General features: G+C 54.2%; 3 protein-coding genes across 11 annotated transcripts; 2 read left to right on the top strand and 1 right to left on the bottom strand.

Moving 5' to 3' along the window:
* Positions 1-21: 21 nt before the first annotated feature.
* Positions 22-12,245, top strand: TAF6 (TATA-box binding protein associated factor 6). Of its 4 annotated transcripts, none has more exons than XM_024249509.3 (15): positions 22-502; positions 5,055-5,269; positions 5,369-5,455; positions 5,582-5,735; positions 5,946-6,002; positions 6,432-6,551; positions 7,102-7,247; positions 7,356-7,433; positions 7,526-7,627; positions 8,035-8,217; positions 9,072-9,146; positions 9,273-9,398; positions 10,772-10,945; positions 11,189-11,386; positions 11,692-12,245. In XM_024249509.3, the coding sequence occupies exons 2-15, from the start codon at positions 5,114-5,116 to the stop codon at positions 12,067-12,069; spliced, it is 2,034 nt and encodes a 677-aa protein (XP_024105277.1). In that variant the 5' UTR covers positions 22-502; positions 5,055-5,113; the 3' UTR covers positions 12,070-12,245. The 4 variants fall into 4 exon arrangements, with proteins under 4 accessions (XP_024105277.1, XP_024105280.1, XP_063581722.1 ...); XM_024249512.2 differs by having other exon boundaries at positions 282-502; positions 5,055-5,239; XM_063725652.1 differs by lacking the exon at positions 5,946-6,002 and having other exon boundaries at positions 282-502; positions 5,055-5,239.
* AP4M1 (adaptor related protein complex 4 subunit mu 1) lies at positions 12,137-18,467 on the bottom strand. Of its 6 annotated transcripts, none has more exons than XM_054559061.1 (16): positions 17,770-18,467; positions 17,557-17,621; positions 17,361-17,449; positions 16,551-16,657; positions 16,372-16,468; positions 15,812-15,922; positions 15,639-15,719; positions 15,184-15,246; positions 14,393-14,459; positions 14,215-14,268; positions 13,977-14,083; positions 13,784-13,878; positions 13,311-13,355; positions 13,024-13,074; positions 12,801-12,912; positions 12,175-12,657 (listed from the first exon to the last, which is right to left on the bottom strand). In XM_054559061.1, exons 1-16 carry the CDS (start codon positions 17,817-17,819, stop codon positions 12,433-12,435), a joined length of 1,419 nt encoding a protein of 472 aa, XP_054415036.1. In that variant the 5' UTR covers positions 17,820-18,467; the 3' UTR covers positions 12,175-12,432.
* MCM7 (minichromosome maintenance complex component 7) lies at positions 17,935-26,260 on the top strand. Its single transcript, XM_002817741.6, has 15 exons — positions 17,935-18,065; positions 19,240-19,319; positions 19,581-19,745; positions 19,933-20,057; positions 20,134-20,314; positions 20,622-20,759; positions 21,048-21,197; positions 21,392-21,506; positions 21,591-21,722; positions 21,944-22,027; positions 22,865-23,258; positions 23,562-23,645; positions 24,702-24,870; positions 25,639-25,748; positions 25,907-26,260. Exons 1-15 carry the CDS (start codon positions 18,035-18,037, stop codon positions 26,106-26,108), a joined length of 2,160 nt encoding a protein of 719 aa, XP_002817787.2. The 5' UTR covers positions 17,935-18,034; the 3' UTR covers positions 26,109-26,260.
* The last annotated feature ends 618 nt before the right edge of the window (positions 26,261-26,878 follow it).

Genomic DNA, 26,878 nt, shown 5'->3' with positions numbered 1-26,878 from the left:
CTGCCAGGACCTGCTCCCACGAGGGGGCGGGGCCAAGATGGCGCCGAGCGCGGGTGAGCAGCGTCTCGGCTGCGGCTAGAGTTTTCCTGCTCCCCGCGCTCGGCTGGCGGGGGCGGGTCTGAGTGGTACCCCGGAGGAGACCCTTTGAAGGTCCCTTGTGGGGACTGGAAAGAGGACGGTTGGTTGTGTGTCTGTGCTCGTGGGGACCCCGTGTGTGTGCCTGCATTGGAGAGATGTTGCAGGAGATGGGGTGGGCTCTCTGAACCTCCTTTCGCGCTGCCCGGGGATCTTCGACCTGCTTTTCTGCTGGGATCTCGCTCAAGTTAACCCTTCCCTGGGACGCCTTCCTGCCGCCTCCACCGATCTGAGGAGATCCTGTGACTGTAGCGTGTTTTATGAGCCTTTACTGGCAGAGGGTGCCGCCGGGTACTGAAGGATTCGTAGGAGTTCGCCAGGGAAGTGGGACACGACCGCCTCTTGTAAACCCGGCGCCAGGCACAGAGTATGTCTCGAATAATTGTGTTCCCTGTAGATAAGACTTATAAAAGTGGGGGAGGAGATCAGGGATGGTTTGAAAAGAACCAATTTGTTTTTCGGCCTCCCTCTTCCCATCCTTCCAGCACGGCCCCACCCTACCTGTACTACTCCTGAACAGTATTCATGTTAATCTTCCTAATGTCCAACTCCAAGTGTGCCACTTTACTTTTTTTTTGTTTTTGTTTTTTTTTGAGGCAGGGTTTCCGTCTGTTACCCAGGCTGTTGTGCAGTGGCACCATCTTGGCTCGCTGCAGCCTCCAACTCCTCAGTTCAAGCGATCCTCCCGCCTCAGCCTCCTAAGTAGCTGGGATGACAGGTTCACACCACCATGCCCGTCTAATTTTTAAATTTTTGCAGAAATAGGGGTCTCACTATGTTGACCAGGCTGTCTCAAACTCCTGGCCTCAAACAATCCCCCCACCTCTGCCTCCCAAAGTGCTGGGATTACTGGGGTGAGTTGTTTTTTTTTTTGAGACGGAGTCTCCCTCTATCGCCCAGGCTGGAGTGCAGTGGCATGATCTCGGTTCACTGCAACCTCCGTCTCCTGGGTGCAAGCGATTCTCCCACCTCAGCCTCCCAAGTAGCTGGGACTACAGGCGCCCGCCACCATTTCTGGTTAATTTTTGTGTTTTTACAAAAAGACAGGGTTTCGCCATGTTGGCCAGGGTGGTCTCGAACTCCTGACCTCAGGTGATCTTCCCGCCTTGGCCTCCCAAATTACAGGCGTGAGCCACTGCACCTGGCTCCACTTTGCTTTTTTTTGAGACAGAGTCTCGCTCTGTTGCCCAGGCTGGAGTGCAGTGGTGCGATCCCGGCTCACTGCAAGCTCCACCTCCCGGGCTCACGCCATTCTCCTGCCTCAGCCTCCCGAGTAGCAGGGACTACAGGCGCCTGCCACCATGCCCGGCTACTTTTTTCTATTTTTTAGTAGAGACGAGGTTTCAGTGTGTTAGCCAGGATGGTCTCAATGTCCTGACCTCGTGATCCGCCCACCTCAGCCTCCCAAAGTGCTGGGATTACAGGCGTGAGCCACCACGCCCGGCCCAGTTTCCTTTTAACTACAGTGTAAGCTCAAAGCTTGGGCCTATGACCTATTAATAATAGTGATACCAAGTATTTACTGAGCACCAATATCTCTAAGCCTTACAACTAATTCATTTACTTCACAAATATTTATGATGTCCCAGGCTGGGCTCCTGGAATACATCAGTGAACATAATAAAGAGCTCTGTTGGCCGGGCACAGTGGCTCATGCCTGTAATCCCAACACTTTGGGAGGCCAAGGTGGGCGGAACACCTGAGGTCAGGAGTTCAAGACCAGCCTGAGCAACATGGTGAAACCCCGTCTCTACTAAAAATACAAAAATTAGCCCGGTGTGGTGGCACATGCCTGTAATCCCAGCTACTCGGGAGGCTGAGACAGGAGAATTGCTTGAATCTGGGAGGCGGAGGTTGCAGCAAGCCAAGATCGTGCCATTGCACTCCAGCCTGGACAACAAGAATGAAACTCTAGCTCAAAAAAAAAAAAAAGAGCCCTGTCTACGGGGTCTGACTCTGTTGCCAGGCTGGAGTGGAGTGGCACAACCTCTGCTCACTGCAACCTCCACCTTCCGGGTTCAAGCGATTCTCCTGCCTCAGCCTCCCGAGTATCTGGGACTACAGGCGCGCATCACCATGCCCAGCTAATTTTTGTATTTTTAGTAGAGACAGGGTTTAACTATGTTGGCCAGGATGGTCTCGATCTCTTGACCTCATGATCTGCCCGCCTCGGCCTCCCAAAGTGTTGGGATTACAGGCGTGAGCCCCCGCGCCATGCCCAGAAGATGTTAAATGCTATGGAAAAGAAAGAGTGGGCTGCCCCCACTCTGAGGGCAGAGTGCAGAGTTAAATAGGGTGGTCAGGGTAGGCAGCCAATTAGACATCTGGGAAGAACATTCCAGGCAGAGGGAATGGAGCAAAGGCTATTAAGCAAGTACATACCTGGCAAGTTTAAGGAGCAGCCAGAAGGAATGTATGTGTCTGGGTCAAAGTGGCAGAAGGAAGGGCGTTCAGAGAGATAATGGGGAGAAGGCAAATTTTGAAGGGCTTTGTAGGACGTTATAAGGATTTTGTCTTTTTTTTTTTTTTTTTTTTTTTTTTTTTTGAGAAGAAGTCTTGCTTTGTCGCCCAGGCTGGAGTGCAATGACACAGAGCTTTGCTCACTGCAACCTCCGCCTCCTGGGTTTGAGTGATTCTACTGCCTCAGCCTCCCGAGTAGCTGTGATTACAGGTGCCCGCCACCACGCCCATCTAATTTTTTTATTTTTAGTAGAGATAGGGTTTCACCATGTTGGCCAGGCTGGTCTTGAACTCCTGACCTCAAGTGATCCGCCCGTCTTGGTCTCCCAAAGTGCTAGGATTACAGGCGTGAGCCACTGTGCCTGGCCTGAGATGGGGTTTTGTTATGTTGCCCAGGCTGGTCAGGAATTCCTAAGCCCAAGCAGTCTTCCCACCTCACCTTCCCAAAGTGCAGAGATTACAGGCATGAGCTAAGCCACTGCACCTGCCCATTATAAGGATTTTGGGTTTTACTTTATGGCAAGTGGAGAGCCATTATGAGGGTTTGAGCAAAGAAATGACAATCTGCTTTACAGTTTGACAGAAGCATTTTGGCTGCAACGTTAGGAATAGATGTAGAGAAAGGCAAGGGTAGACTCCGGTTGACATTGTTGGGAGGTTTTTGGAGTTACCCAGTGGATAGATGATGGTGACCTGGGCCAAGCAGTGGGAGCAGAGGAGTCAGGTTGAACTACCTGGTGGATTGATTTTTGAGACAGTCTTGCTCTGTCGCCAGGCTGGAGTCCAGTGGCACGATCTTGGCTCACTGCAACCTCCGCTTCCCAGGTTCAAGTGATTCTCTTGCCTCAGCCTCCCGAGTAGCTGGGACTACAGGCGCGTGCCACCACGCCAAGCTAGTTTTTGTATTTTTAGTAGAGATGGGATTTCACCACGTTGGCCAGGATGGTCTCCATCTCTTGACCTGGTGATCCATCCGCCTTGGCCTCCCAAAGTGCTGGGATTACAGGCGTGAGCCACTGCGCCTGACTGGATTTATTTTTTTATCTTTTATTTATTTATTTTTTTTGAGACGGAGTCCATCTGTCGCTGAGGCTGGAGTGCAATGGCGCAATCTCAACTCACTGCAACCTCTACCCCCGAGGCTCAAGTGATTCTCCTGCCTCAGCCTCCCAAGTAGCTGGGATTACAGGCACGCGCCACCATGCCCAGCTAATTTTTGTATTTTTAGTAGAGACAGGGTTTTACCATGTTGCTCAGGCTGGTCTCGAACTCCTGACCTCAAGTGATCCACCCATCTTGGCCTCCCAAAGTGCTGGAATTACAGGCGTGAGCCACTGCGCCTGGCCTACCTGGTGGATTTGATGTGAAGGCTCAGATAAAGAACAAGTGTCTGGATGGATGGCATTGCTATGAAGATAAGGAAAGCTGAGCCTGGGCCAGGCACTTCGGCTCACGCCTTTAATTCCAACACTTTGAGAGGCCAACACTGGAGGATTGATTGCTTGAGCCCAAGACTTCAAAGTGGTGGGATTGAAGCCCTGAGGTGTAACAGAAAAAGATAGAAATCTGGGCTGGGCCTGGTGGCTCAGGCCTGTAATTCCAACACTTTGGGAGGCCGAAGCAGGAGGATTGCGTGAGCCCAGCAGTTCAAGACCAGCCTGGACAACATAGTGAGACTGTCTCTGCCCCTGCCCCCCCAAAAAATTGGCTGTGCATAGTGGTACACACCTATAGTCCCAGCTACTTGGGAGGCTGAGGTGTGAGGATTCCTTGAGCCTGGGAGCTCCTGGGCTCTATCAGTTTTCCCACCTCTGCCTCCTGAGTAGCTAGAACTACAGCCATGTGCCTGCATACCCAGCTAATTTTTGTATTTTTTGTACAGATGGGGTCTCACTGTGTTGTCCAGGCTGGTCGCGAACTGCTGGGCTCAAGCGATCTTCCTACCTTGGGCTCCCAAAGGGTTGGAATTACAGGCATGAGCCACTAGGCCCAGTCCAGATTTTTTTTTTTTTTTTTTGAGATGGAGTCACCCTGGCTGGAGTGCAGTGGCGTGATCTCGGGTCACTGCAACCTCTGCCCTCTGGGTTCAAGTGATTCTCCTGCCTTAGCCTCCCCTAGTAGCTGGGATTACAGGCGTGCACTACCACACCCTGCTAATTTTTGTATTTTTAGTAGAGATGGGGTTTCTCCATGTTGGCCAGGCTGGTCTCGAATTCCTGACCTCAAGTGATCTGCCCGCCTCGTCCTCCCAAAGTGCTGGTGGGATTACAGGAGTGAGCCACTGAACCTGGCCCCAGCCCAGATTTCTATCTTTCTCTGTTACACCTCACGGCTGACTCACGTGGGGATGGACATAAGACACTCCGAGTTCCTCCCCTCTCTCCACTGTCCTCCCTTTGTTGGCCCTCTCCCTGTGTCTCACGTTTCTTTTTCTTCTGCCTGCCCCATTCCTCTGCCAGGGTCTCCGTCTCTCCACCGGGGGCTTCATCCTTCCAGGGAGGAGAAGAGGGACTCCAGAATGGCTGAGGAGAAGAAGCTGAAGCTTAGCAACACTGTGCTGCCCTCGGAGTCCATGAAGGTGGTGGCTGAATCCATGGGCATCGCCCAGATTCAGGAGGAGACCTGCCAGCTGCTAACGGATGAGGTCAGCTACCGCATCAAAGAGATCGCACAGGTGACCTGGCCCTTCTGTCCAGCTCCACATTGGGTCCATGTCACCCGGGGCCCCGTCCTTAGGATTTTGGGCTGATGTCTGTTCTGTCATCCACCGCAGGATGCCTTGAAGTTCATGCACATGGGGAAGCGGCAGAAGCTCACCACCAGTGACATTGACTACGCCTTGAAGCTAAAGAATGTTGAGGTGATTTGAGGAGACAGGCAGGGGGCGGGTGATGGGGACAGGGCAATGGGGACGGGGTGAGACGCCATCCTTCAGCCAGGTCTCCTCCGGCTCCCTTCTTACCTGTTCCCCTCTCTCCTGCCACAGCCACTCTATGGCTTCCATGCCCAGGAGTTCATTCCTTTCCGCTTCGCCTCTGGTGGGGGCCGGGAGCTTTACTTCTACGAGGAGAAGGAAGTTGATCTGAGCGACATCATCAATACCCCTCTGCCCCGGGTGCCCCTGGACGTCTGCCTCAAAGGTTGGGGGAGGGGAGAGCAGGGTGGCAGGGAGGAGGGAAAGGAGGACAGATGTGTGTGGGTGTGAGGAGCCTCACAATAGAAGAAAAGCTCAGTGTGAGATCCCTGGTGAGTTGCAAGGAGAGCAGGAGTGGAAACACGCTTCCATAGCATGGGGCAACTCCCCAATGTCCATGCGTGGCAACTCACCTTGACACCTGCCTTCCTTGCAGCTCATTGGCTGAGCATCGAGGGCTGCCAGCCAGCTATCCCCGAGAACCCACCCCCAGGTAACCTCCATGCTCCACCCTCTGGGTCTCTGGGTCCCTTTCCCTCTCCTTCCACCTTTTTTTTGAGACGGAGTCTCACTCTGTTGCCTGTGCTGGAGTGCAAGAGTGGGGGAGTGCAGTGGCGCAATCTTGGCTCACTGCAAACCTGTGCCTCCTGGGTTCACGCGTTCTTGTGTCTCAGCCTCCTGAGTAGCTGGGACTACAGGCACACACCACCACACCTGGCTAATTTTTTGTAATTTTAGTAGAGACGAGGTTTCACCATGTTGGCCAGGCTGGTCTCGAACTTCTGACCTGAGGTGATCCACCCGCCTTGGCCTCCCAAAGTGCTGGGATTACAGGCATGAGCCACCGAGTCCGGCCTCCTCCCACCTTTTACTTTTCCTGCTACTCTTGTCACCCCTCCTGCTGTGCCTGCTTTCCCACCAGCTCCCAAAGAGCAACAGAAGGCCGAAGCCACAGAACCCCTGAAGTCAGCCAAGCCAGGCCAGGAGGAAGACGGACCCCTGAAGGGCAAAGGTCAAGGGGCCACCACAGCCGACGGCAAAGGTCAGTCCTCCTAGGCCATGCCTCTCTGGACTCTTGCCCAAAGACACATGGCCATTTGTTTTGTTTCCTTTTTTTTTTTGTTTTTGAGACGGAGTCTCACTCTGTCACCCAGGCTGGAGTGTAGTGGTACCATCTCAGCTCACTGCAACCTCCACCTCCGGGGTTCAAGCGATTCTCCTGCCTTAGCTTCCTGAGTAGCTGGGATTACAGGTGCCCACCACCACGCCTGGCTAATTTTTGTAATTTTTTTTAGTACAGAGACAGGGTTTTGCTATGTTGGCCAGGCTGGTCTCAAACTCAGCCTCACGTGATCCGCCCGCCTTGGCCTCCCAAAATGCTGGGATTACAGGTGTGAGCCACCATGCCAGGCCTCCATGTGGCCACTGGTGAAGTGGCTGAGGTGAGGGCCAGAGAGCCCCAGAAAGGATGGGGAAGCCTAAGAAGAAGCCGGGTCTCCTGGGTCTCAGGGGAAGTGGAGGGTTAAGGTTCTTCTGTTACTGAGGTTTCTTCTGGAGCTTTCTTTGTCAGACCCACCTCTCCAATCACACAGGGAAAGAGAAGAAGGCGCCACCCTTGCTGGACGGGGCCCCCTTGCGACTGAAGCCCCGGAGCATCCACGAGTTATCTGTGGAGCAGCAGCTCTACTACAAGGAGATCACTGAGGCCTGCGTGGGCTCCTGCGAGGCCAAGAGGGCGGTGAGGGCCCCACCAGCCTGCCCTGGCCCTGAGACTCCTCCTCCTGGGGGCCCTATGAATTGCTCCCCACATCCCACCCCCACCTGACTGGCTTCCCTCCTCCCACAGGAAGCCCTGCAAAGCATTGCCACGGACCCCGGGCTGTATCAGATGCTGCCACGGTTCAGTACCTTTATCTCGGAGGGGGTGAGAGCATGAGGTTCCACAGTGCAGGGACGGCAGTGGAAGCTCCTGTGAGGGTCTCCCTGCCCCATGCCCAGCACTCCTCCCTCCCACAGGTCCGTGTGAACGTGGTTCAGAACAACCTGGCCCTGCTCATCTACCTGATGCGTATGGTGAAGGCGCTGATGGACAACCCCACGCTCTATCTAGAAAAATACGTGAGTGATCCTGCCCATCCTCCCTTCCGGGGACTAAGGACCCTGCTGCCACCAACAGGAAGTCAGTGGTCAGCAGTGGCTCACGCCTGAAATCCCAACAACTTTGGGAGGCCGAAGTGGGATGATTGCTTGAGCTCAGGAGTTTGAGGACAGCCTGAGGATAGTAGTGAGACTGCTATCTCTACAAAAAAAAATTAACCAAAACAAAATTAGCCAGGCATGGTGGTACACACCTGTGGCCCCAGCTACCTGGGAGGCTGAGATGGGAGGATTGCTTGAGCCCAGGAGATTGAGGCTGCAGTGAGCCATGATTGTGTCCCCGCACACCAGCCTGAGTGACAGAGCAAGACTTTGTCTCAAGCAAACAAACAAAACCCGAATCAGCTGCCCCGCCCTTTCTCCCTTAGGTCCATGAGCTGATTCCGGCTGTGATGACCTGCATTGTGAGCAGACAGTTGTGCCTGCGACCAGATGTGGACAATCACTGGGCACTCCGAGACTTTGCTGCCCGCCTGGTGGCCCAGATCTGCAAGCATTTTAGCACAACCACTAACAACATCCAGTCCCGGATCACCAAGACCTTCACCAAGGTGAGCCAGGAAAACTTGAGTGTCATTTGTTTCATCACTGGCCACCTCTGGTTGGGGGAAGTCACACTGGAAACAAGGGGCAGAGGGAAGAGGGACTGGAACTTGTGGGGGGTCTAAGAGTGTTGAGGCTTGTCTGTAATGCCTTTTTTTCTTTTTAAGATGGAGTCTCACTCTTGCCCAGGCTGGAGTGTAGTGGTGCGATCTCTGCTGACCGCACCCTCTGCCTCCTGGGTTCAAGCGATTCTCCTGCCTCAGACTCCTGAGTACTTGGGATTACAGGCACCTGTCACCACAACTGGCTAATTTTTTTGTTTTTTTGAGATGGAGTTTCGCTCTTCTTGCCCAGGCTGGAGTGCAATGGTGCGATCTTGGCTTACCACAACCTCTGCCTCCTGGGTTCCAATGATTCTCCTGCCTCAGCCTCCCGAGTAGCTGGGATTACAGGCATGTGCCACCACACCCAGCTAATGTTGTGTTTTTAGTAGAGATGGGGTTTCTCCATGTTGGTCAGGCTGCTCTAGAACTCCCGTCCTCAGGTGATCTGCCTGCCTCGGCCTCCCAGAGTGCTGGGATTACAGGTATGAGCCACTGCACCTGGCCACAACTGGCTAATTTTTGTATTTTTAGTAGAGACAGAGTTTCACCATGTTGCCTAGGGTGGTCTGAACTCCTGACCTCAGGTGATGTACCTGCTTCGGCCTCCCAAAGTGCTGGGATTACAGGCGTGAGCCACCACGCCTGGCCTCATTGTAATGTCTTAATGATTTACAAGGAAAGTGTCTATGAAAGACTTAGGTCCCTATCAATCATCCTTTCAGTCCCCTTCATCTTAGTTTATTTCCTTCCCCTTACAGAGCTGGGTGGACGAGAAGACGCCCTGGACAACTCGTTATGGCTCCATCGCAGGCTTGGCTGAGCTGGGACACGATGTTAGGCTTCTGGGAGGAAGAAATGGGGGAGGGGACGCAGTCATGAGGTTATAGAGGGCACTGTACCCCCATCTGGGAGACCCTGGTGACCCTCCGGCTTTCGCTTCTCCCTTTCCCTTCCAACAGGTTATCAAGACTCTGATTCTGCCCCGGCTGCAGCAGGAAGGGGAGCGGATCCGCAGTGTGCTGGACGGCCCTGTGCTGAGCAACATTGACCGGATTGGAGCAGACCATGTGCAGAGCCTCCTGCTGGTGACCGAAGCCCCTGTCCCCACACCTGCCCACTGAGACACAGGCAGAGTTTAGCATGCATATGGCATATTTTATTCACCTACTCCCATCTTTGCCTCATGTTTTCAGAGCACATTGCAGAGTCTGATACTATTTTACAGATGGAAAGACTGAGACTTAGGCTGAGTAAGAAATAAGGGGGCTGGGCATGATGGCTTCTGCCTGTAATCCCAGCACTCTGGGAGCCTAGGAGTATGAGGCCAGCCTGGGCAACGTAGTGAGATCCCACCTGCAAAAAAACAAAAAGTTAGCCGGGAGTGGTGACGTGTCTGTGGTCCCAGCTACTAGGGAGGCCAAGGTGGGAGGATTCCTTGAACCCAGGAGTTCAAGGCTACAGTGAGCTATGATTGTGCCACTGCACTCCAGCCTGGGTTACAGAGGGAGACCACCACCCCCCAAAAAAGAAGGGCTTACACGCTCAGCCTGTGGCATTTGGACCATCCTTCCCCAATGCTCCTGTGTTACTCTGTGGTCTTCTCTGTACAAGGCAAATGCCCTCGATTAACCATCCTGCCACAGTATTTAGCAAGTTCATTCACATGTTAGTGCCCATGTTTTCTTTTTCTTTTTTTTTTTTTTGAGATGGAGTCTCACTCTGTGACCCAGGCTGGAGTGCAGTGGCGCGATCTCAGGCTCACTGCAACCTTTGCCTCTCAGGTTCAAGCAATTCTCGTGCCTCAGCCTCCCAAGAAGCTGGGACCACAGGCCGCACCACCACGCCTGGCTAATTTTTTGCATTTTTAGTAGAGACAGGGTTTCGCCGTGTTGGCCAGGCTGGTCTCGAGCTCCTGACTTCAGGTGATCTGCCAGCCTCAGCCTCCTGAAGTGCTGGGATTACAGGCGTGAACCACCATGCACAGCCATTCTTTTTTATTTTTTTTTCTGAGACAGTCTCACTGTCACCCAAGCTGGAGTGCAGTGATGCAACCTCTGCTCACTGCAGCCTGCACCACCTGGGTTCAAGCATTCTAGTACCTCAACCTCCCCAGTAGCTGGGACTACAGGTGCGTGCCACCACGCCTGGCTAGTTTTTATATTTTTAGTGGAGATGAGGTTTCTCCATTTTGGCCAGGCTGGTCTCACACTCTTGACCTCAAGTGATCTGCCCACCTCAGCCTCCCAAGTGCTGGGATACAGGCGTAAGATGCTGCACCTGGCCCTGTGCCCTTTTCTTATGAGAAAGCCCACAGTGTTCTGTACACACACTAATAGCTCAGCATAATTTGGCCTCCAACAGGGGCACTGAGATGATAATGTCTTTTTACCCCATCCCCAAGGTTCTTCTCAAGAGTGTCACCAGCCCTCCCTCTACCCGGCTTTTTTTCTGTCTGCAGAAACACTGTGCTCCTGTTCTGGCAAAGCTGCGCCCCCCGCCTGACAATCAGGACGCCTATCGGGCAGAATTCGGGTCCCTTGGGCCCCTCCTCTGCTCCCATGTGGTCAAGGCTCGGGCCCAGGCTGCTCTGCAGGCTCAGCAGGTCAACAGGACCACTCTGACCATCACGCAGGTCCGTGGCCGGGTGGGGAGGAGGACTAAGAGGAAGCGGAGGAGAACCCCGGTGTGGGATGGGCACTCGCACACAGCCACATGGGCCCTGAGTCAGCAGTCTCAGGGCAACCAGGTCCCGAGTGAGGATGCCCCAGCCCCAGTGAGAGCCACTGAAGAAGAGCGAGGGGAGCCCAGGCCTCTCCCTTCAGACTCCTCTTCTTAGTAGATGCTGTCACTTCCCCCTTTACTCTTCTCCCCACAGCCCCGGCCCACGCTGACCCTCTCACAGGCCCCACAGCCTGGCCCTCGCACCCCTGGCTTGCTGAAGGTTCCTGGCTCCATCGCACTTCCTGTCCAGACACTGGTGTCTGCACGAGCGGCTGCCCCACCACAGCCTTCCCCTCCTCCAACCAAGTTTATTGTAATGTCGTCGTCCTCCAGCGCCCCATCCACCCAGCAGGTATGCAGAGCTGTGTGAGACAGGGAGCATCTGGAGGGCCCGGGTTGCCTCAGAACACCCCGGGGAGGCCCAGGAGTAGAGCACAGTCCCCTCTGGGCCCCAGGTCAAGAGCTGGAAGAGGCACCCACCAGGGTCCTACAGGGCTGTAGCTGCCCTGCATGAGCAAGTTCTCCAGCCATAGCTGTCTACAGGGTGAACTATAGGAACAACTTGTTCAGGCAGGGAGCGAGTGAAGTGTCCTCGCCAGGCCTCTGGGGGGGCAGGGAAGGCACAGGGCAAGCGGCCTGCCTTTCCTTTCTATCCAGGTCCTGTCTCTCAGCACCTCGGCCCCCGGCTCAGGTTCCACCACCACTTCGCCCGTCACCACCACCGTCCCCAGCGTGCAGCCCATCGTCAAGCTGGTCTCCACTGCCACCACCGCACCCCCCAGCACTGCTCCCTCTGGTCCTGGGAGTGTCCAGAAGTACATCGTGGTCTCACTTCCCCCAACAGGGGAGGGCAAAGGAGGCCCCACCTCCCATCCTTCTCCAGTTCCTCCCCCGGCATCATCCCCCTCCCCACTCAGTGGCAGTGCCCTTTGTGGGGGGAAGCAGGAACCTGGGGACAGTCCCCCTCCAGCTCCAGGGACTCCAAAAACGAATGGCTCCCAGCCCAACTCTGGCTCCCCTCAGCCTGCTCCGTGATGCTCCACCTGCCAGCCCCCGGATTCCCACACCTGCAGACATGTACACATGTGCACGTACACACATGTATGCACGCTAAGCGGAAGGAAGTTGTAGATTGCTTCCTTCATGTTACTTTCTTTTTAGATATTGTACAGCCAGTTTCTCAGAATAAAAGTTTGGTTTGTGAGTTCTGATCCACTGCAGTCCTTCCTGCATCAGATACCACGGAAAGGCTGGGCCCATTGCCCCCTCCTGGTCTTAGGACTGAGGACTCTTCCTGCCCAGATTCAGAGTCCGAAGGCCAGGAGGCTGGAAAAGAAAAGACTGTCCTCCCGTGGGACAAACCGCCGCCTTGGCCGTCGTGTCCTTGTTTGGGGAGCCTCAGATCCGAATGACGTAGGCGTCGCTGTGGCTTAGGTGTCTCACCCACTTGTGGGGGTTGGCATTGCCGCATGGCCTGAAGGCCAGCCTGAGGAATCGGACCTGGAGGCCAGAGCATGTGTGCCGGGGAAGCTCGAAGGAGAGACTGGCAGGGCCGAGCCCCAGAGGAGAGGCCGAGGTGGAGAGCCCATGGCTGGGAGGTCCTGGGGGCCCTGGGACATCCATCTGTGAGGGGCAGAGGCAGGGGGAGGAAGGAGGGCAGGAAGCTGACCACGCTGGGGGAACCAGGCAGCAGCTGCTTCGGGGGGGTTGGGTGGGGGCTGCAAATGAAGGTGGGAGGAGAGGGGCTGGGGGTCCACAGTGAATACCTGGAAAAGGCCTGAGAGTTGAGAGCCTCCTTGCACCCGAGGCAGGTCCCAGCGAAGGGCTCCCTCTGCCAGCTCAGCCTTCTGCTCTGGGCTGCTCAGCTCCTGAGACAGGCTGGAGTTTGGAGAGGGAAGGTGCTGGGCTTGGCACCTTCTTGAGGCAGGCCCGTCATGCCGAGCTCACTCTCTCCCCAGGAATCTCCCCGTGGTGGGTGCACACACTCACCTGACCACCCCTCGAGGCAGGGGAAGGTGCAGCCTGACATTGAGGGCTTGGCTACGGAGGAGACGGGAACAAAGTCAGCCCCAGGAAGGCACAGTCCCTTGTCCTGTTCCTCTTCAGTGTAACAACAGGATTTCAGCACAGGTGTCCCCCACCTTCCCACATGCTACAGCCTCTACCTTAACTGGCTTCTGAGGCATCAGCTGCATCTGAAGGGAGAAGCAGCAGGTGCCCTGTCCCTGTCTCCTGTCCCACAGAGCTGAACTCGGCCACGCCGGCCTCACTCTTACCTCTTTGAGGGCAGGTCACATCGCAACTTTAGATAAACCTGGAGCCTGGATGAGAGGGTAAAACACCACGACTCAGGCCATCTCCTACTGGCATCTCACCATTCCCCACCGGGGACCTCCATGCGGGGCTGTGTGGGTGTGGGCTGTACTCCCAAGAGGGAAAAGGGCTGAAGCCCAGCCCAACTCCATGAGCCAAAGCTTTTTCCTTTTTTTTTTTTTTTTTTTTCCCCAGAGAGACGGGGTCTCACTATGTTGCCCAGGCTGGTCTGAACTCCTGGGCTCGAGTGATCCTCCCGCCTCAGCCTCCCAAAGTGCTAGGATTACAGGTGTGAGCCACCACGCCCAGCCCAAGCCTTTTTCCAGTTTGCACTCCGTCACCACTACCACCACCCCCACTCTGCAGTGAGTCTTGGGAACATACAGGTCTTGGCTTGGGTTCCAAGGTAGTTCTAGAACCCAGGAAATTGTCTCACCGGCCTGAGCCTCGGTCCCACTGCACAGAGGGGAAGAGCCGGAAGGGGAGCGGTGAGGGGAGGTCATCGGAGAGTTGGTATCGCATCACAGTCAGCTGAGAGACCAGAGAGCAACAAGGTTAGTTTGGTCTCACGACCCCACTGCCCCCTTCCCCATGGTGGACGGAATTTATGAGGCCACCCCAACCCTGACCTCGCCCTGAGGTGGTTGCAAGCGGAGGATTCGATGAGACTCAAACTCGTCCAGATTCACGGAGCTGTGAAACGAGACTTCATCGACCCGGATTCCTGGCCCATAACCTGGAAACAGAGACTTCTCTCCTGACCCATGTTTTGGGAGAGGAGCAAGGAGGGGAGGCTCCGTCTGACTTCTCTCCATCAACTCTGGCAATGACCTACTCCCAGGGGAGAAAGACCCACTTTCTCCTCACCTCTCAGCTCTGACTTCCCCACACAAAACTCTTCTGTCAAGCCAATGCGCATCTCTGTCGGAGAAGAGATCATCAGGAGAGCTCAGCAACGCCATGGTTTAAGACACCAAGGAACCTGCCCTAACCCCAAGGAACCTGCCCTAACCCCAACCCTGGGTCCTGCCTGCAGATGCCTCACCAGAGCCGCTGGGAAGGAAGCTCTTGAGCCGAATCTCTCCCTGCACATCCACCTTCAGCAGGGATCCCTGAGAGGCAGAGGGGGTCAAGTTTAGAGTCTTTTTTTTTTTTTTTTTTTTGAGACAGGGTCTCGCTCTGTTGCCCAGGCTGGCAGTGGCATGATCTCGGCTCACTGCAACCTCCACCTCCCAGGTTCAAGACATTCTCCTGCCTCAGCCTCACAAGTAGCTAGGATTACAAATGCCTGCCACCATAAGTCGCTAATTTTTGTATTTTCAGTAGAGACAGAGTTTCACTGTGTTGGCCAGGCTGGTCTCAAACTCCTGATCTTAAATGATCCACCCACCTCGGCCTCCCAAAGTGCTGGGATTACATGCATGAGCTACCGTGCCCAGCCTTTATTTACTTATTTATTTTTTTTAAGAGACAGGGTCTTGCTCTGTCATCCAGGCTAGAGTACAGTGACTCGATCTTGGCTTACTGCAGCCTTAACCTCCTGGGCTCAAGTGATCCTCCTGGCTCAGCCTCCCAAGTAGCTGGGACAGCAGGTGTACACTACCATGTCTGGGTAATTTGTTTATTTGTATTTTTTGTAGAGACGGGGTCTGGCTATGTTGCCCAGGCTGGTTTCAAACTCCCGGCCCCAAGTAATTCTCCCACCTCGGCCTCCCAAAGCATTGGGATTACAAGCATGAGCCACTATGCCCGGCCGTTGCTGGGAATCTTAGCCACCCCACCACGTTTCCCAAGTCCCATCTGTCCTCAGCTCCAGGTTTGGGAACTCAAACTTACATTAGATGCTATCAGTACAGACAATCTCTCGACCACATCCAAAAAAACTTCATTCTTTTGGCTCTGAGAAAGAGAGAGGATTTGGGTGGTTGGAAGCAGAATAGCCTATGTTCTGAAATGGACAGACAGGGAGAAAGGACAGGACAGTCGAAGCTACAGCTCTAGGGTGGGGACATGGGTGATGGAAGGGATCATCTCCCACATCCACCTACATCTGGGGGAGGTAGAAGATGTGCCAGGGTCTTTTTCTTTTCTTTTTTGCATTTTTAGTAGAGACGAGGTTTTACCATGTTGGCCAGGCTGCTCTCAAACTCCTGGCATCAGGTGATGCGCCCACCTCGGCCTCCCAAAGTGCTGGGACTACAGGCGTGAGCTGCTGTGCCCGACCTAAGATCTTGGACTCCCGGATCACAGAGCAAAACCAGAGGGTCTGACCCCATGGATCCTTCCCTCACCTGGTCAGAGCGACTGGACAGGACGGGGCGGCTGGCTGCACTGCTGGGGGCCACTTTGCTCTGTTGTGTCTCAGCCCCAAACTGTAAAGCATCCAAAGCAATCAATCATCAGGTCTGACAACCCCAGCCAACCCCACTTCTCCTTCCTCACCCTCCTCTTTCCCTCTACTGACCAAGCCAACACTGCTGAGGTCAAAGAGGCTGAAGGGCTTGCTGACCACAGCTTCCGTCTGGATGAAATTCCTCAGCATCTCCGTGGATGTGGTCTGTACATAGCCATAGTCCTAGTGGTAAAGGAAGGATAGTCTGAGCGGTCAGTGGAAGGAAGGGGTAAAGAGGGGGAGTGAGGCCAGGCATGGTGGCTCACTCCTGTACTCTTAGCACTTTGGAAGGCCGAGACGTAGGAGAATGGCTTGAGGCCATGAGTTCAAGACCAGCCTGGGCAACATGGCGAGACTCCCGTCTCTACAAAAAATAAACAATTAGCTAGGCACAGGGGAAGCTGGGGCAGGACGACAGCTTGAGCCCAGGAGTTCCAGGCTGCAGTGAGCTATAACTGCACCACTGCAGTCCAGCCTGGACAACAGAGCAAAACCCTGTCTCTAAAAGCAAAAAAAAAAAAAAAAAAAAAAGGTAGACTTGGTCTCCTAACCACAGCATCCCACAGTAGAAGAGCAGATGTATCTTCAGGGGAATTAGGCAGGGGCCACAGAAGGGGATCGTTGATTCTCACCAGCACTTCATCCAGGAGTTCGTATACCAGAGCCACATTGCGGAAGATGGTCCCCTCGCCCAGGGAGCCACAGTAATCGCCCAGAAGGGTGGCCAACCTGAGGAAACACTTGGAACGTGTATTTTCTCCTCCTCTCAGACCCCTCTTAGCTACCAGGTGCCCAGCCCAACCCTCCTCACCTGGAGAGCAGTTCTAGAAGGCTGAAGGGAGAAACGTTTTCTGAAGTTGTGACCACCAAATAGAGGCCGCTGTGTCTGATGTGAATGAAATGATGGCCATCGTGATGCTGAGACACAGGCAGGGAGAAGAGGGCGTTAAGAAAAGGGAGGTGGAGTGATCAGAACCCAGGAGACCTGAGCTCGGTTCCCGATGCCTCTTACTAGTCACAACAGCAATGACTTTGGGAGATACATGACAGGTGCCTGGGCCCAGCTTCCCAATGTGGAAACGGGGTTAATTACAGTAACTACCCCGAGTTGCTGAGGATGGAGTCACGCAGGGAGCTGGGCCTGGTGTGTTGCTGGCGCCCGATGGACTTTTTTTTTTCCCCACCCCCCCCCACCCCGAGACGGAGTCTCGCTCTGTCTCCCAGGCTGGAGTGGGGTGTCCGGATCTCGGCTCACTGCAACCTCCGCCTCTTGGGTTCAAGCGATTCTCCTGCCTCAGCTTCCCGAGTAGATGGGATTACAGGCGCCCGCCATCACGCCCAGCTAATTTTTTTTTTTTTTTTTGTATTTTTAGTAGTGGCGGAGTTTCACCATGTTGGCCAGGCTGATTTTGAACTCCTGACCTCAGGTGATCCGCCCGCCTCGGCCTCCCAAAGTGCTGGGATTACAGGCGGGAGCCACCGCGCCGGGCCTCACGTTAGCTTTATTTGGAGGAATGCACCCCCCAAGTGGAATCTACCAAGGAACCAGTCCTGGGAGGGAGCTGGCGCCCACCCGGCCCGCCAGGGCCCCGCTCCTCACCCGCCTCCCGCCGCTGGTTACCATGACAACCGGGGACTCGTCTCCTGGCAGTCCCGTCAGCTTCCGGTAGAAGAGCTCGGCCACATCCCGACCGCCACTGTCCCCGCGGACTGGCGGGTGGAAGGACTCAGTGAAGGATCCTGCGACACGGGCTGGCCCTGGGCGCCCCTCCCGCCTGGCCCCTCCGCCCCTTCCCAGCCCCACGGGTCTAGGATACAGTCTTTGTAGATGAGCGGGTCCCCCTTGGAGGACAGAATGAAGAACTGGGAAATCATGGCCGTTCTGGAGAGTAGACAAGAAGACGGCGAAAGTCGGGCCTGCCCCGCCCTGAGGCCCCGGAACAAAAGAACGCGCGTGCGCTGGCCCTTTAAGAGCGATTCTCCTCCGCCCGCGCCAGCTCGGACCGCGGGAAACCCGGCGCCTGCCCTACCCTGCCCGGAGATTCCCTTCCGACGCCCGCACCGCCTCCCCGTCACTCATTCCAGGCCGGCACGGTGATTGGCTTGCGGCTAGCGGGAGGTGGAGAGGGCCGGCTTCTCCGATTGGCCCGCACGCAGTGGCGCCGGTCACGTGGGAGGCGACGTTTCGCGCCAATTTCGGTTGGCCGGCCACAGTCCACCGCGCGGAGGTTCTCAGCTGCCCTAGGAGCAAGACCTTTGAGTCCGCCAAGCACTGCCGCACGGGGCTCGGCAGCAATGGCACTGAAGGACTACGCGCTAGAAAAAGGTACGGGTCTACAAGCCTGGGAGGGCGTCCTGCGCGGGGAGCCTCCCGGGGAACACCTGTTGGTGGTTTTGGGGGACCGGGGTCGGCGGGTTCTGGGGTGCGCGAGGCCAGAGGCAGGGTCGACCTGCGGCCTGGCTAAGGCCCACGGGGCCTGGGAAGCGCGCGGGGGGCCATCGATGTTGAAGAAAACTTAGTAATCCCACCTGGTAAAGGTGTTAGGGTCGTGGGGTTGGGGGTTTGGGGGGTGCTAACCCGGCTGGGGGCTGCACAGGGAAAAGTCGCGCTAAGGACCTCAGGGGAGTCTTAAGGGCTCTGGGCCCCCGGGCCCGCTTTCCTCCGCGCTTTTGGGCGTTCCCAGGTTCCCGCGTCCTCCGGAGGCGCGCGGAGGCCCCGGGGGCGGGCAGGCCGGGGCCGCTGCGCGCCGGGATTGGCCGTTTTAGGCCGCCCTCCGAGCGGAAGTGGACCCGGGCGGAAGTGGCGCGACGCGGTTGGAGGGAGTGTCGTGTAAACAGTGTCCTTCCGCGCGGCGGCCGCGGAGAGAGCTGCGGCCCGGGGGGCGTGCCTGGGATCCGGGAGCTTCGCTCGGGCCCGGGAAAGGCGGCAGTGGGCTGGGATCGCGGTGTCTCTGGGTATGATGGCCAATGGCTGGACTGGCTCCCGCCCTGAGCGGAGGAATCCCGAGCTGTGAAGCGGCTGGAATCCGGGCCCATGTGCTTCTTTGTTTACTAAGAGCGGAAGCGATGGCGGGAGCGGGGGTGGGGTGCGGTACCCGCCTGGTGGCGGAGGTCCCGGCGAAATCAGGGGCTCAGGGGACCCAAAGAAAGCGGAGGATCATAGGGGTGGAAAGAAAGCTGAGAACCTTGAGACCAGAGTATGGGGGGGCCAATGGGGAAGGGCGCTAGGATTTTAAACTAAAGTAGGGACCGGAATTCCCCTGGGGAGAAGATGTTGGATGGCTCTGTGCACTGCCACGGGCCCTTTATTCTTCGCTGGTTGAAAACAGATTTGTGAAAAAGAGTTACGCCCACTTTGGGGAGAATTCGGTAGGTTTATTTAAATGCTCATATTATTAATTAGTTCATAGGTCGTGTTTTAAGCGAAAATAGGTACCTTAAGATTTCTATCAGAGAGATGGGTGGTAATGTGTCTTATGGTTTTACATTTCATGTTACAGAAAAGGTTAAGAAGTTCTTAGAAGAGTTCTACCAGGATGATGAACTTGGGAAGAAGCAGTTCAAGTATGGGAACCAGTTGGTAAGTTTAAGATTGGGTAAAGGGAATGGGGAGTGGGGTGCTTAAGGAGCCATAAGCAGCAGCTTGGCTTGTTTTATTAAAAACATAACAATTAGAGGGTTTGAGGGCTGAAAAGACGAGTATCGCTCTGTGTGGCGCTGTGTTCTCCCCTGTGGATGTCCAGAGCCTGTGCTGAGTTCTCAGTGATGCATTTTTACATATGAACACTGGTGAGCAAGGTGAATGTGGTTCTGAGGTGTTTCTGTCTCTTCCCCACCTGAGGTTCGACTGGCTCATCGGGAACAGGTGGCTCTGTATGTGGACCTGGACGACGTAGCCGAGGATGACCCCGAGTTGGTGGACTCAATTTGTGAGAATGCCAGGCGCTACGCGAAGCTCTTTGCCGATGCCGTACAAGAGCTGCTACCTCAGTACAAGGAGAGGGAAGTGAGTGGCTAGAGAACAATGGCAAACAAAGGGCGAGGCGTTTAAGCTTCTGTAGAGAGGCTGCTCAGATACTGATGTTTTCTGAGCAGGCAGAAAGGAGGGGCACTTCTGCCTGGTGTTCTCTGTGCTCTCCTTTCCCTCCTGTCGCTCATTTTTTTTTTGTGTGTGTGTGTGTGTCCTCGTTTAGGTGGTAAATAAAGATGTTTTGGATGTTTACATTGAGCATCGGCTGATGATGGAGCAGCGGAGTCGGGACCCTGGGATGGCCCGAAGCCCCCAGAACCAGTACCCTGCTGAACTCATGCGCAGATTGTGAGTGGTCTCTGTCGGGAAGGATGTAGGGATTGGTTCTCCAGGATCTTGTTTGTGACTGTTTTCTCCCCTTTAGTGAGCTGTATTTTCAAGGCCCAAGCAGCAACAAGCCTCGTGTGATCCGGGAAGTGCGGGCTGACTCTGTGGGGAAATTGGTGACTGTGCGTGGAATCGTCACTCGTGTCTCTGAAGTCAAACCCAAGATGGTGGTGGCCACTTACACTTGTGACCAGTGTGGGGCAGAGACCTACCAGCCGGTACGTGTGGAGCAAGGAGCAGGAAGGCACTTACCCGTTAGTCGTTTTGTAGAGATTAATTTGATCCTGTGATGCCTATTGTTTTATTTGGTTGTAAAAGTTGCCTGTGTGTTTGCCTTTCATTCTTGGGTATGTAGTGGTCTTTTTACCTATTTTCTGGGTGTTTGTTGTTGACCCAGAGTAAGTTCAGAGGGTTCTTGACACTTCCAAGATGTCTGCCATGAAGAGAAAATGTGATTCAAAGGACCGACCCAATGGGGCTCTTTTCCTTCTGACTTCCTTTGGTGCTTCTGTTCTCACATCCTAGATCCAGTCTCCCACTTTCATGCCTCTGATCATGTGCCCAAGCCAGGAGTGCCAAACCAACCGCTCAGGAGGGCGGCTGTATCTGCAGACACGGGGCTCCAAATTCATCAAATTCCAGGAAATGAAGATGCAAGAACATGTGAGTTTGGGGTACGTGGCCCTGGGCAGGTGGATCGGGAGTCCACTTGAATCCTGTAGTCACTTGTGGAATGGCAGGAAGAAAGAAGAACAAAAGAGGGAAGTGCAGGAGGGAGGTGGAACTAGAATTTCCTGAGAGCTTTGGAAAGGGGAAAGGAGGTCTCAGCACCCATCCTGTGGGCTTGTCTGTGGCTGGGTAGCCTGGGAGCCTTTGAAGTGGGATGCCTAGGGAGGGAAGGTTGGGTCCTTGTCCATTTCTCCTAGCCTTATGTGCCTTTCTCTCCCCTAGAGTGATCAAGTGCCTGTGGGAAATATCCCTCGTAGTATCACGGTGCTGGTAGAAGGAGAGAACACAAGGATTGCCCAGCCTGGAGACCACGTCAGCGTCACTGGTATCTTCTTGCCAATCCTGCGCACTGGGTTCCGACAGGTGGTACAGGTAAGGAAGAGTTTGACATAAGGAATGGATCATCCCCTTTTCCCTCACCTGCTCATTCTACCCACACAGAGAAAAGTGAGCAGCAAAACCCCAAACAAAACAGAACCCAGCGATTTGTCAAGAAATTGTTAGGGAATCCAGTGATGGGCAAGTTGAAGGGATTGCATCTGTATCCTGGCATTTTCCTGCCCAAGGGTTTACTCTCAGAAACCTACCTGGAAGCCCATCGGATTGTGAAGATGAACAAGAGTGAGGATGATGAGTCTGGGGCTGGAGAGCTCACCAGGGAGGAGCTGAGGCAGATTGCAGGTGAGGGGCAGGGGAGAGGAAATTCTGTTTACATCCTAGCTCCCTTTTCCCCCAGAAAATACAACCACCTTAATTTCTCTACAGAGGAGGATTTCTACGAAAAGCTGGCAGCTTCAATCGCCCCAGAAATATATGGACACGAAGATGTGAAGAAGGCACTGCTGCTCCTGCTAGTGGGGGGTGTAGACCAGTCTCCTCGAGGCATGAAAATCCGGGGTAAGAAGAAACAAGGGAGAGACTCAGGGTGGATGAAGTCTAGGAGGAAAAAAGGATGACAAGTGTCTTGGTAGGTCACAGTATAAGAGTGGACATCTTGCTTTCGTGGACACGGAGGGCTTAGAAATAGTGCTGGGTGTTAGGGGGAGGCAGAACTCAAAATTGCTCTGTTGTTGGCCAAGCATTGGGAGAAGAGTCATTCCAGGGCTGTCTTCCTCCAGGCAACATCAACATCTGTCTGATGGGGGATCCTGGTGTGGCCAAGTCTCAGCTCCTGTCGTACATCGATCGGCTGGCCCCCCGCAGTAAGTAGTTGGGCTTTGGGAGAGGTGAATATAGTGACAGCCAGGACCACAGTGCTTATTCAAAAAGTAGGCGTGCATGGTCGCTCACGCCTGTAATCCCAATGCTCTGAGAGGCTGAGGCAGGAGAATCATTTGAGGCCAGGATTTTGAGACCGTCTCCATGTCTACTAAAAAGTTTTTTTGTTGGGGTGTTGTTTTGTTTTGTTTTTTGTTTTTTGTTTTTTTCTTTTTTTGAGACGGAGTCTCAGTCACCCAGACTGGAGTGCAATGGCATGGTTTCGGCTCACTGCAACCTCTGCCTCCCGGGTTCAAGCAGTCCTCCCGCCTCGGCCTCCCGAATAGCTGGGACTACAGGCGCGTGCCACCACACTTGGCCACTTCTTGTATTTTTAGTAGAGACAGGGTTTTGCTATGTTGGGCAGGCTGGTCTCGAACTCCTGACCTCGTGATCTGCCCGCCTTGGCCTTGGCCTCCGAAAGTGCTGGGATTAGAGGAGTGAGCCACTGCGCCCGGCCTCTACTAAAAAGTTTTAAAAATTAGTTGGGTGTGGTAGTGAGTGCCTATAGTCTCAGCTACTTGGGAGGCTGAGGCCGGAGGATGGCTTGAGCTCAGGAGCCAAGGTTTCAGTGAGCCACAGTTGTGCTCTGAAGAGAAGCAGTGGGAGGGGAAGGGGGACATTGCCAGTGCCCCACAGATCCTTGGGCGTCTCAAGAAGGCCTGGTGGAGGGAGTGGAATGATCCCAGCGCACGCCTCGCTTTCCTGGCCCGTTTGTTGTCTTTTGCTTGTTCCCGTTCTTGTTCTTTCTCTCTCATGGTTCCTTATTTCTTCTCTTCCAGGCCAGTACACAACAGGCCGGGGCTCCTCGGGAGTGGGGCTTACGGCAGCTGTGCTGAGAGACTCTGTGAGCGGAGAACTGACCTTAGAGGGTGGGGCCCTGGTGTTGGCTGACCAGGGTGTGTGCTGCATTGATGAGTTCGACAAGATGGCCGAGGCCGACCGCACAGCCATCCACGAGGTCATGGAGCAGCAGACCATCTCCATTGCCAAGGCCGGCATTCTCACCACACTCAATGCCCGCTGCTCCATCCTGGCTGCCGCCAACCCTGCCTACGGGCGTTACAACCCTCGCCGCAGCCTGGAGCAGAACATACAGCTGCCTGCTGCACTGCTCTCCCGGTTTGACCTTCTCTGGCTGATTCAGGACCGGCCTGACCGAGACAATGACCTACGGTGAATGAAGCTCAACACCCAAAGAGAGGTCCCCTGTAATGATCTGTGTAGGGAGGAGGGGAGGTGAATCAGAAAACAAATTCCACGCTACTGGAAACACCAGAGCCTCCCCCTTGCAGCAGAGGCTGGTCCACGGTTCTCAGGGAAATGGTGGGTTGGGGATGAAATGCTGATGAGGATTTCCCAGGAAAGCTTGTCCCTCCTACACTGTGAGGAAGTGGCAGAGCCAAAAGAGGGACACCTAAGAGGACATGGGTGTGTAGCCCTAAAAAGGGTGTTCCTTTTTGCCTTCCCTCTGTCCAGGTTGGCCCAGCACATCACCTATGTGCACCAGCACAGCCGGCAGCCCCCCTCCCAGTTTGAACCTCTGGACATGAAGCTCATGAGGTAGGAGAGCTGGGTACAGACGGGCAAATGTTGGCGTGGGCCACGCGAGCCTCCTGAAAAATTGCTTATTAGTCTTAGGGTGTGTGTTTTTCACACCACCACTTCCCGCTACAGACATGTCCAGAGCCTCAGATCAGCTTTTAAGTGGAAAATTCCACACTTCATATGATAGGGACACAGGAAACTTTGTTTCCTACGCTATTTATTTATTTTTTTTTGAGACGAAGTCTTGCTCTGTCACCCAGGCTGGAGTATAGTGGCGTGATCTCAGCTCTCTGCAGCCTCTGCCTCCCAGATTCAAGTGATTCTCCTGCCTCAGCCTCCTGAGTAGCTGGGATTACAGGCGCACACCACCACGCCCAGTTAATTTTTTGTATTTTAGTAGAGAGCGGTTTCACCATGTTGGCCAGGATGCCCGCCTCTGCCTCCCAAAGTGCTGGGATTACAGGCATGAGCCACTGTGCCTGGCCCACAAAAATATTTTTAATAAAATTACCTTCAGGTTATGTGTATCAGTTGTATATGAAATATAGGTGAATTTCATGTTTAGACTGGAGTCCTATCCCCAAGCTATCTCATGTATATGCAAATACTCCACAATTTGAAGTTTAAAACACCTGCTCCCAGGCATTCTGGATGATAATCTCTATCGCTATTTTCCCATGAGCCTCCAGCGTTCCTTCAGGTTTTTACTCCTTTTTAAATATTCTGTAAACAAGTCTCTTTAAATAAAATATATCTGTTTTGCCATGTCATGCGCTCAAGAGGAGGGGTCTGGATCCTCTCTTAATGACAGACGGATTTGTCTTACAAAGGCCATTTTCCCGAAAAAAATAGGAAATAACTTGGAGGATACTGGGGGGCTATATGTTTGGCGAAATCCATCAGTGATATTCAAGCCAAACAAATAATCACCCACTAATTTGTTTTTTCCACTTAAAATTCCTGGAGGGGACCATGTTAAATGGGGAGCCCTGGTACAGAAAACAACATGGGCTCATATTCACTCTCTTCCCCATCTCCCTCTTCTGCTTCCCCATGAACCTTCCCCCACAGGCGTTACATAGCCATGTGCCGTGAGAAGCAGCCCACGGTGCCAGAGTCTCTGGCTGACTACATCACAGCAGCATACGTGGAGATGAGGCGAGAGGCTTGGGCTAGTAAGGATGCCACCTATACTTCTGCCCGGACCCTGCTGGCTATTCTGCGCCTTTCCACTGCTCTGGTAAGTGCCCAAGTTGCTGGAGGGCCATCTGTTTTGACCCTTAAAGGGGCAGCTCCTTACCGTGCGCTCATCGCCGCCTCCCTCCCTCCCGCTCCAGCCCTGCCGGGGCTAAAGTGCTGACAGTGCAGATAGTGGTCCTCTCCGTGCTACCGCACTGTGGGTACTTGCTGCTCCAGCAGGGCACGCACAGCGTCCGTGGAGGGAAAGGCCTTTTCCCCATTTCTTAACCTTCACTGAGGGGGTGGTTGGGGTCTGTTTCACTCCGTGTGTCCTAGATCCTGTGCTACAGACCTTCCTTTCTGCCCTCCCGTCTTGGACCTCAGTCCTGGGGGCTCCAAAGTGCTGTTCGTGCAGGTAGTGTGATTACCCGACCTACTGCTGAGCTAGCACTTCCCGAGCCCCCGGGACACGTTCTCTCTGCCAATTGTCTTCTTGGCTGAGCTCCCCAAGCTCCATCTGTCATGCTGGGGAGCCCAGTGGCGTTCAAAAGGGTCTGGTCTCCCTCACAGGACAGCTGAACTCCGGGACTGGCCAGTGTTGAGAGGCGGAGACTTGGGCAATTGCTGGACGCTGCCCTGGGCATTGCACTTGTCTCGGTCTGACAGTGCCGGCCCAACACTGCGGATGCTGGGGGGAGGGGGGACTCCACTCCTGTTTTGTGAGTAGGTGACCCATGGGCTGCCCAGCCTTAAAGCCAGAACAAGGGTGTCCCCTGACTCGTTCCACTGCCCTCCTCCCGTTCCCATCTCTCCCCTACCTTCCCCTTAGGCACGTCTGAGAATGGTGGACGTGGTAGAGAAAGAAGATGTGAATGAAGCCATCAGGCTAATGGAGATGTCAAAGGACTCTCTTCTAGGAGACAAGGGGCAGACAGCTAGGTGAGTGGTTTAGTGAAGGCCAAAGCTGCATCACTTTGGCTTCTGTGTCCATGTGTCTGAGGTTGGCCTCAATTCTAACACTGGCCACCATTGTTCTCTGTTGATGTTGAGCATTCCTGTTTGTATCCTGACCTAACACACCCACTCATTTCCTTCAGGACTCAGAGGCCAGCAGATGTGATATTTGCCACCGTCCGTGAACTGGTCTCAGGGGGCCGAAGTGTCCGGTTCTCTGAGGCAGAGCAGCGCTGCGTATCTCGCGGCTTCACACCCACCCAGTTCCAGGCGGCTCTGGATGAATACGAGGAGCTCAACGTGTGGCAGGTCAATGCTTCCCGGACACGGATCACTTTTGTCTGATTCCAGCCTGCTTGCAACCCTGGGGTCCTCTTGTTCCCCGTTGGGCTGCCCCTTGGGAAGGGGCAGTGATGCCTTTGAGGGGAAGGAGGAGCCCCTCTTTCTCCTATGCTGCACTTATTCCTTTTGCTAATAAAATTGTTTGTAGATTGTCACCTTCTAGCCTGGGCCTGACTTCCATTAAAACAGGGTATTGTGCGCTTTTTAGATTCCTCCCTGTTCCTTTTTATGCTATTTCATCCATTCAGTAAATTATCTGAGTAAAGTGCATCTCCCTGCCAGGCCCCCAGTATAGACACTGGGGATGCGGCAAGGACTAAGCGGTCCCTGCTGTTTGGAGATACTTAAGATGAGGCTCCACTTTTTGAGCCCCCCGACTCCCTTATTTGGTCTTACACTGCCTGTGTGCCAGTCAGGCTCTGGGGATATGGTGCCAGTATGAAATGCAGGGTCTCTTGGTTTTTCCCCTTTTCTAGCAGACAGGTCATTACTTAGGTCCCAACTCCCACTCTAAAGCTCTGGTTAGTGGGTGATGAAAATCAGCACAAGTGATCACATACAGCACTCCCAACCTTTAGACCACTTCCTAGCTGCCTCTCCAAAATATGTAGTAAACGGTCATTGAGAAACTCTCCCTCCTGGTAATTCACAGTGCCCACAGGATCAAGGCTTGGACTTGTTTCTAATAAAAATCTGCTTACTATCCCTTCTTTTTTGCGTGTGTGAAAAACAAGTTAATTTAGCTCAGGAAAGTAGTCAATTGTCATGTTTAC

The sequence above is a fragment of the Pongo abelii genome, chromosome 6, assembly GCF_028885655.2.
Source record: "Pongo abelii isolate AG06213 chromosome 6, NHGRI_mPonAbe1-v2.0_pri, whole genome shotgun sequence".
NCBI classification, from domain to species: domain Eukaryota; kingdom Metazoa; phylum Chordata; class Mammalia; order Primates; family Hominidae; genus Pongo; species Pongo abelii.
The sequence above is the reverse complement of the archived record's forward strand: the minus strand, read 5'-3'. Positions and strand labels throughout refer to the sequence as shown.

What these genes read in the sequence shown, in the direction of transcription:
- AP4M1 (XM_054559060.1), bottom strand. Translation starts at nt 17,819, where the DNA reads ATGAGTGACGGGGAGGCGGTGCGGGCGTCGGAAGGGAATCTCCGGGCA. An exon ending in ACCTCAGCAGTGTTGGCTTG is followed by an intron (nt 15,720 to 15,811) that starts GTCAGTAGAGGG and finishes GATGCTTTACAG; the next exon opens with TTTGGGGCTGAGACACAACA. An exon ending in TGCAACCACCTCAGGGCGAG is followed by an intron (nt 13,879 to 13,976) that starts GTCAGGGTTGGG and finishes CTGGTCTCTCAG; the next exon opens with CTGACTGTGATGCGATACCA.
- MCM7 (XM_002817741.6), top strand. Translation starts at nt 18,035, where the DNA reads ATGGCACTGAAGGACTACGCGCTAGAAAAAG. An exon ending in GCTGAACTCATGCGCAGATT is followed by an intron (nt 20,058 to 20,133) that starts GTGAGTGGTCTC and finishes TCTCCCCTTTAG; the next exon opens with TGAGCTGTATTTTCAAGGCC. An exon ending in CGATCGGCTGGCCCCCCGCA is followed by an intron (nt 22,028 to 22,864) that starts GTAAGTAGTTGG and finishes CTTCTCTTCCAG; the next exon opens with GCCAGTACACAACAGGCCGG.
- TAF6 (XM_024249509.3), top strand. Translation starts at nt 5,114, where the DNA reads ATGGCTGAGGAGAAGAAGCTGAAGCTTAGCAACACTGTGCTGCCCTCG. An exon ending in TGGCTGAGCTGGGACACGAT is followed by an intron (nt 9,147 to 9,272) that starts GTTAGGCTTCTG and finishes CCCTTCCAACAG; the next exon opens with GTTATCAAGACTCTGATTCT. An exon ending in GCGCCCCATCCACCCAGCAG is followed by an intron (nt 11,387 to 11,691) that starts GTATGCAGAGCT and finishes CTTTCTATCCAG; the next exon opens with GTCCTGTCTCTCAGCACCTC.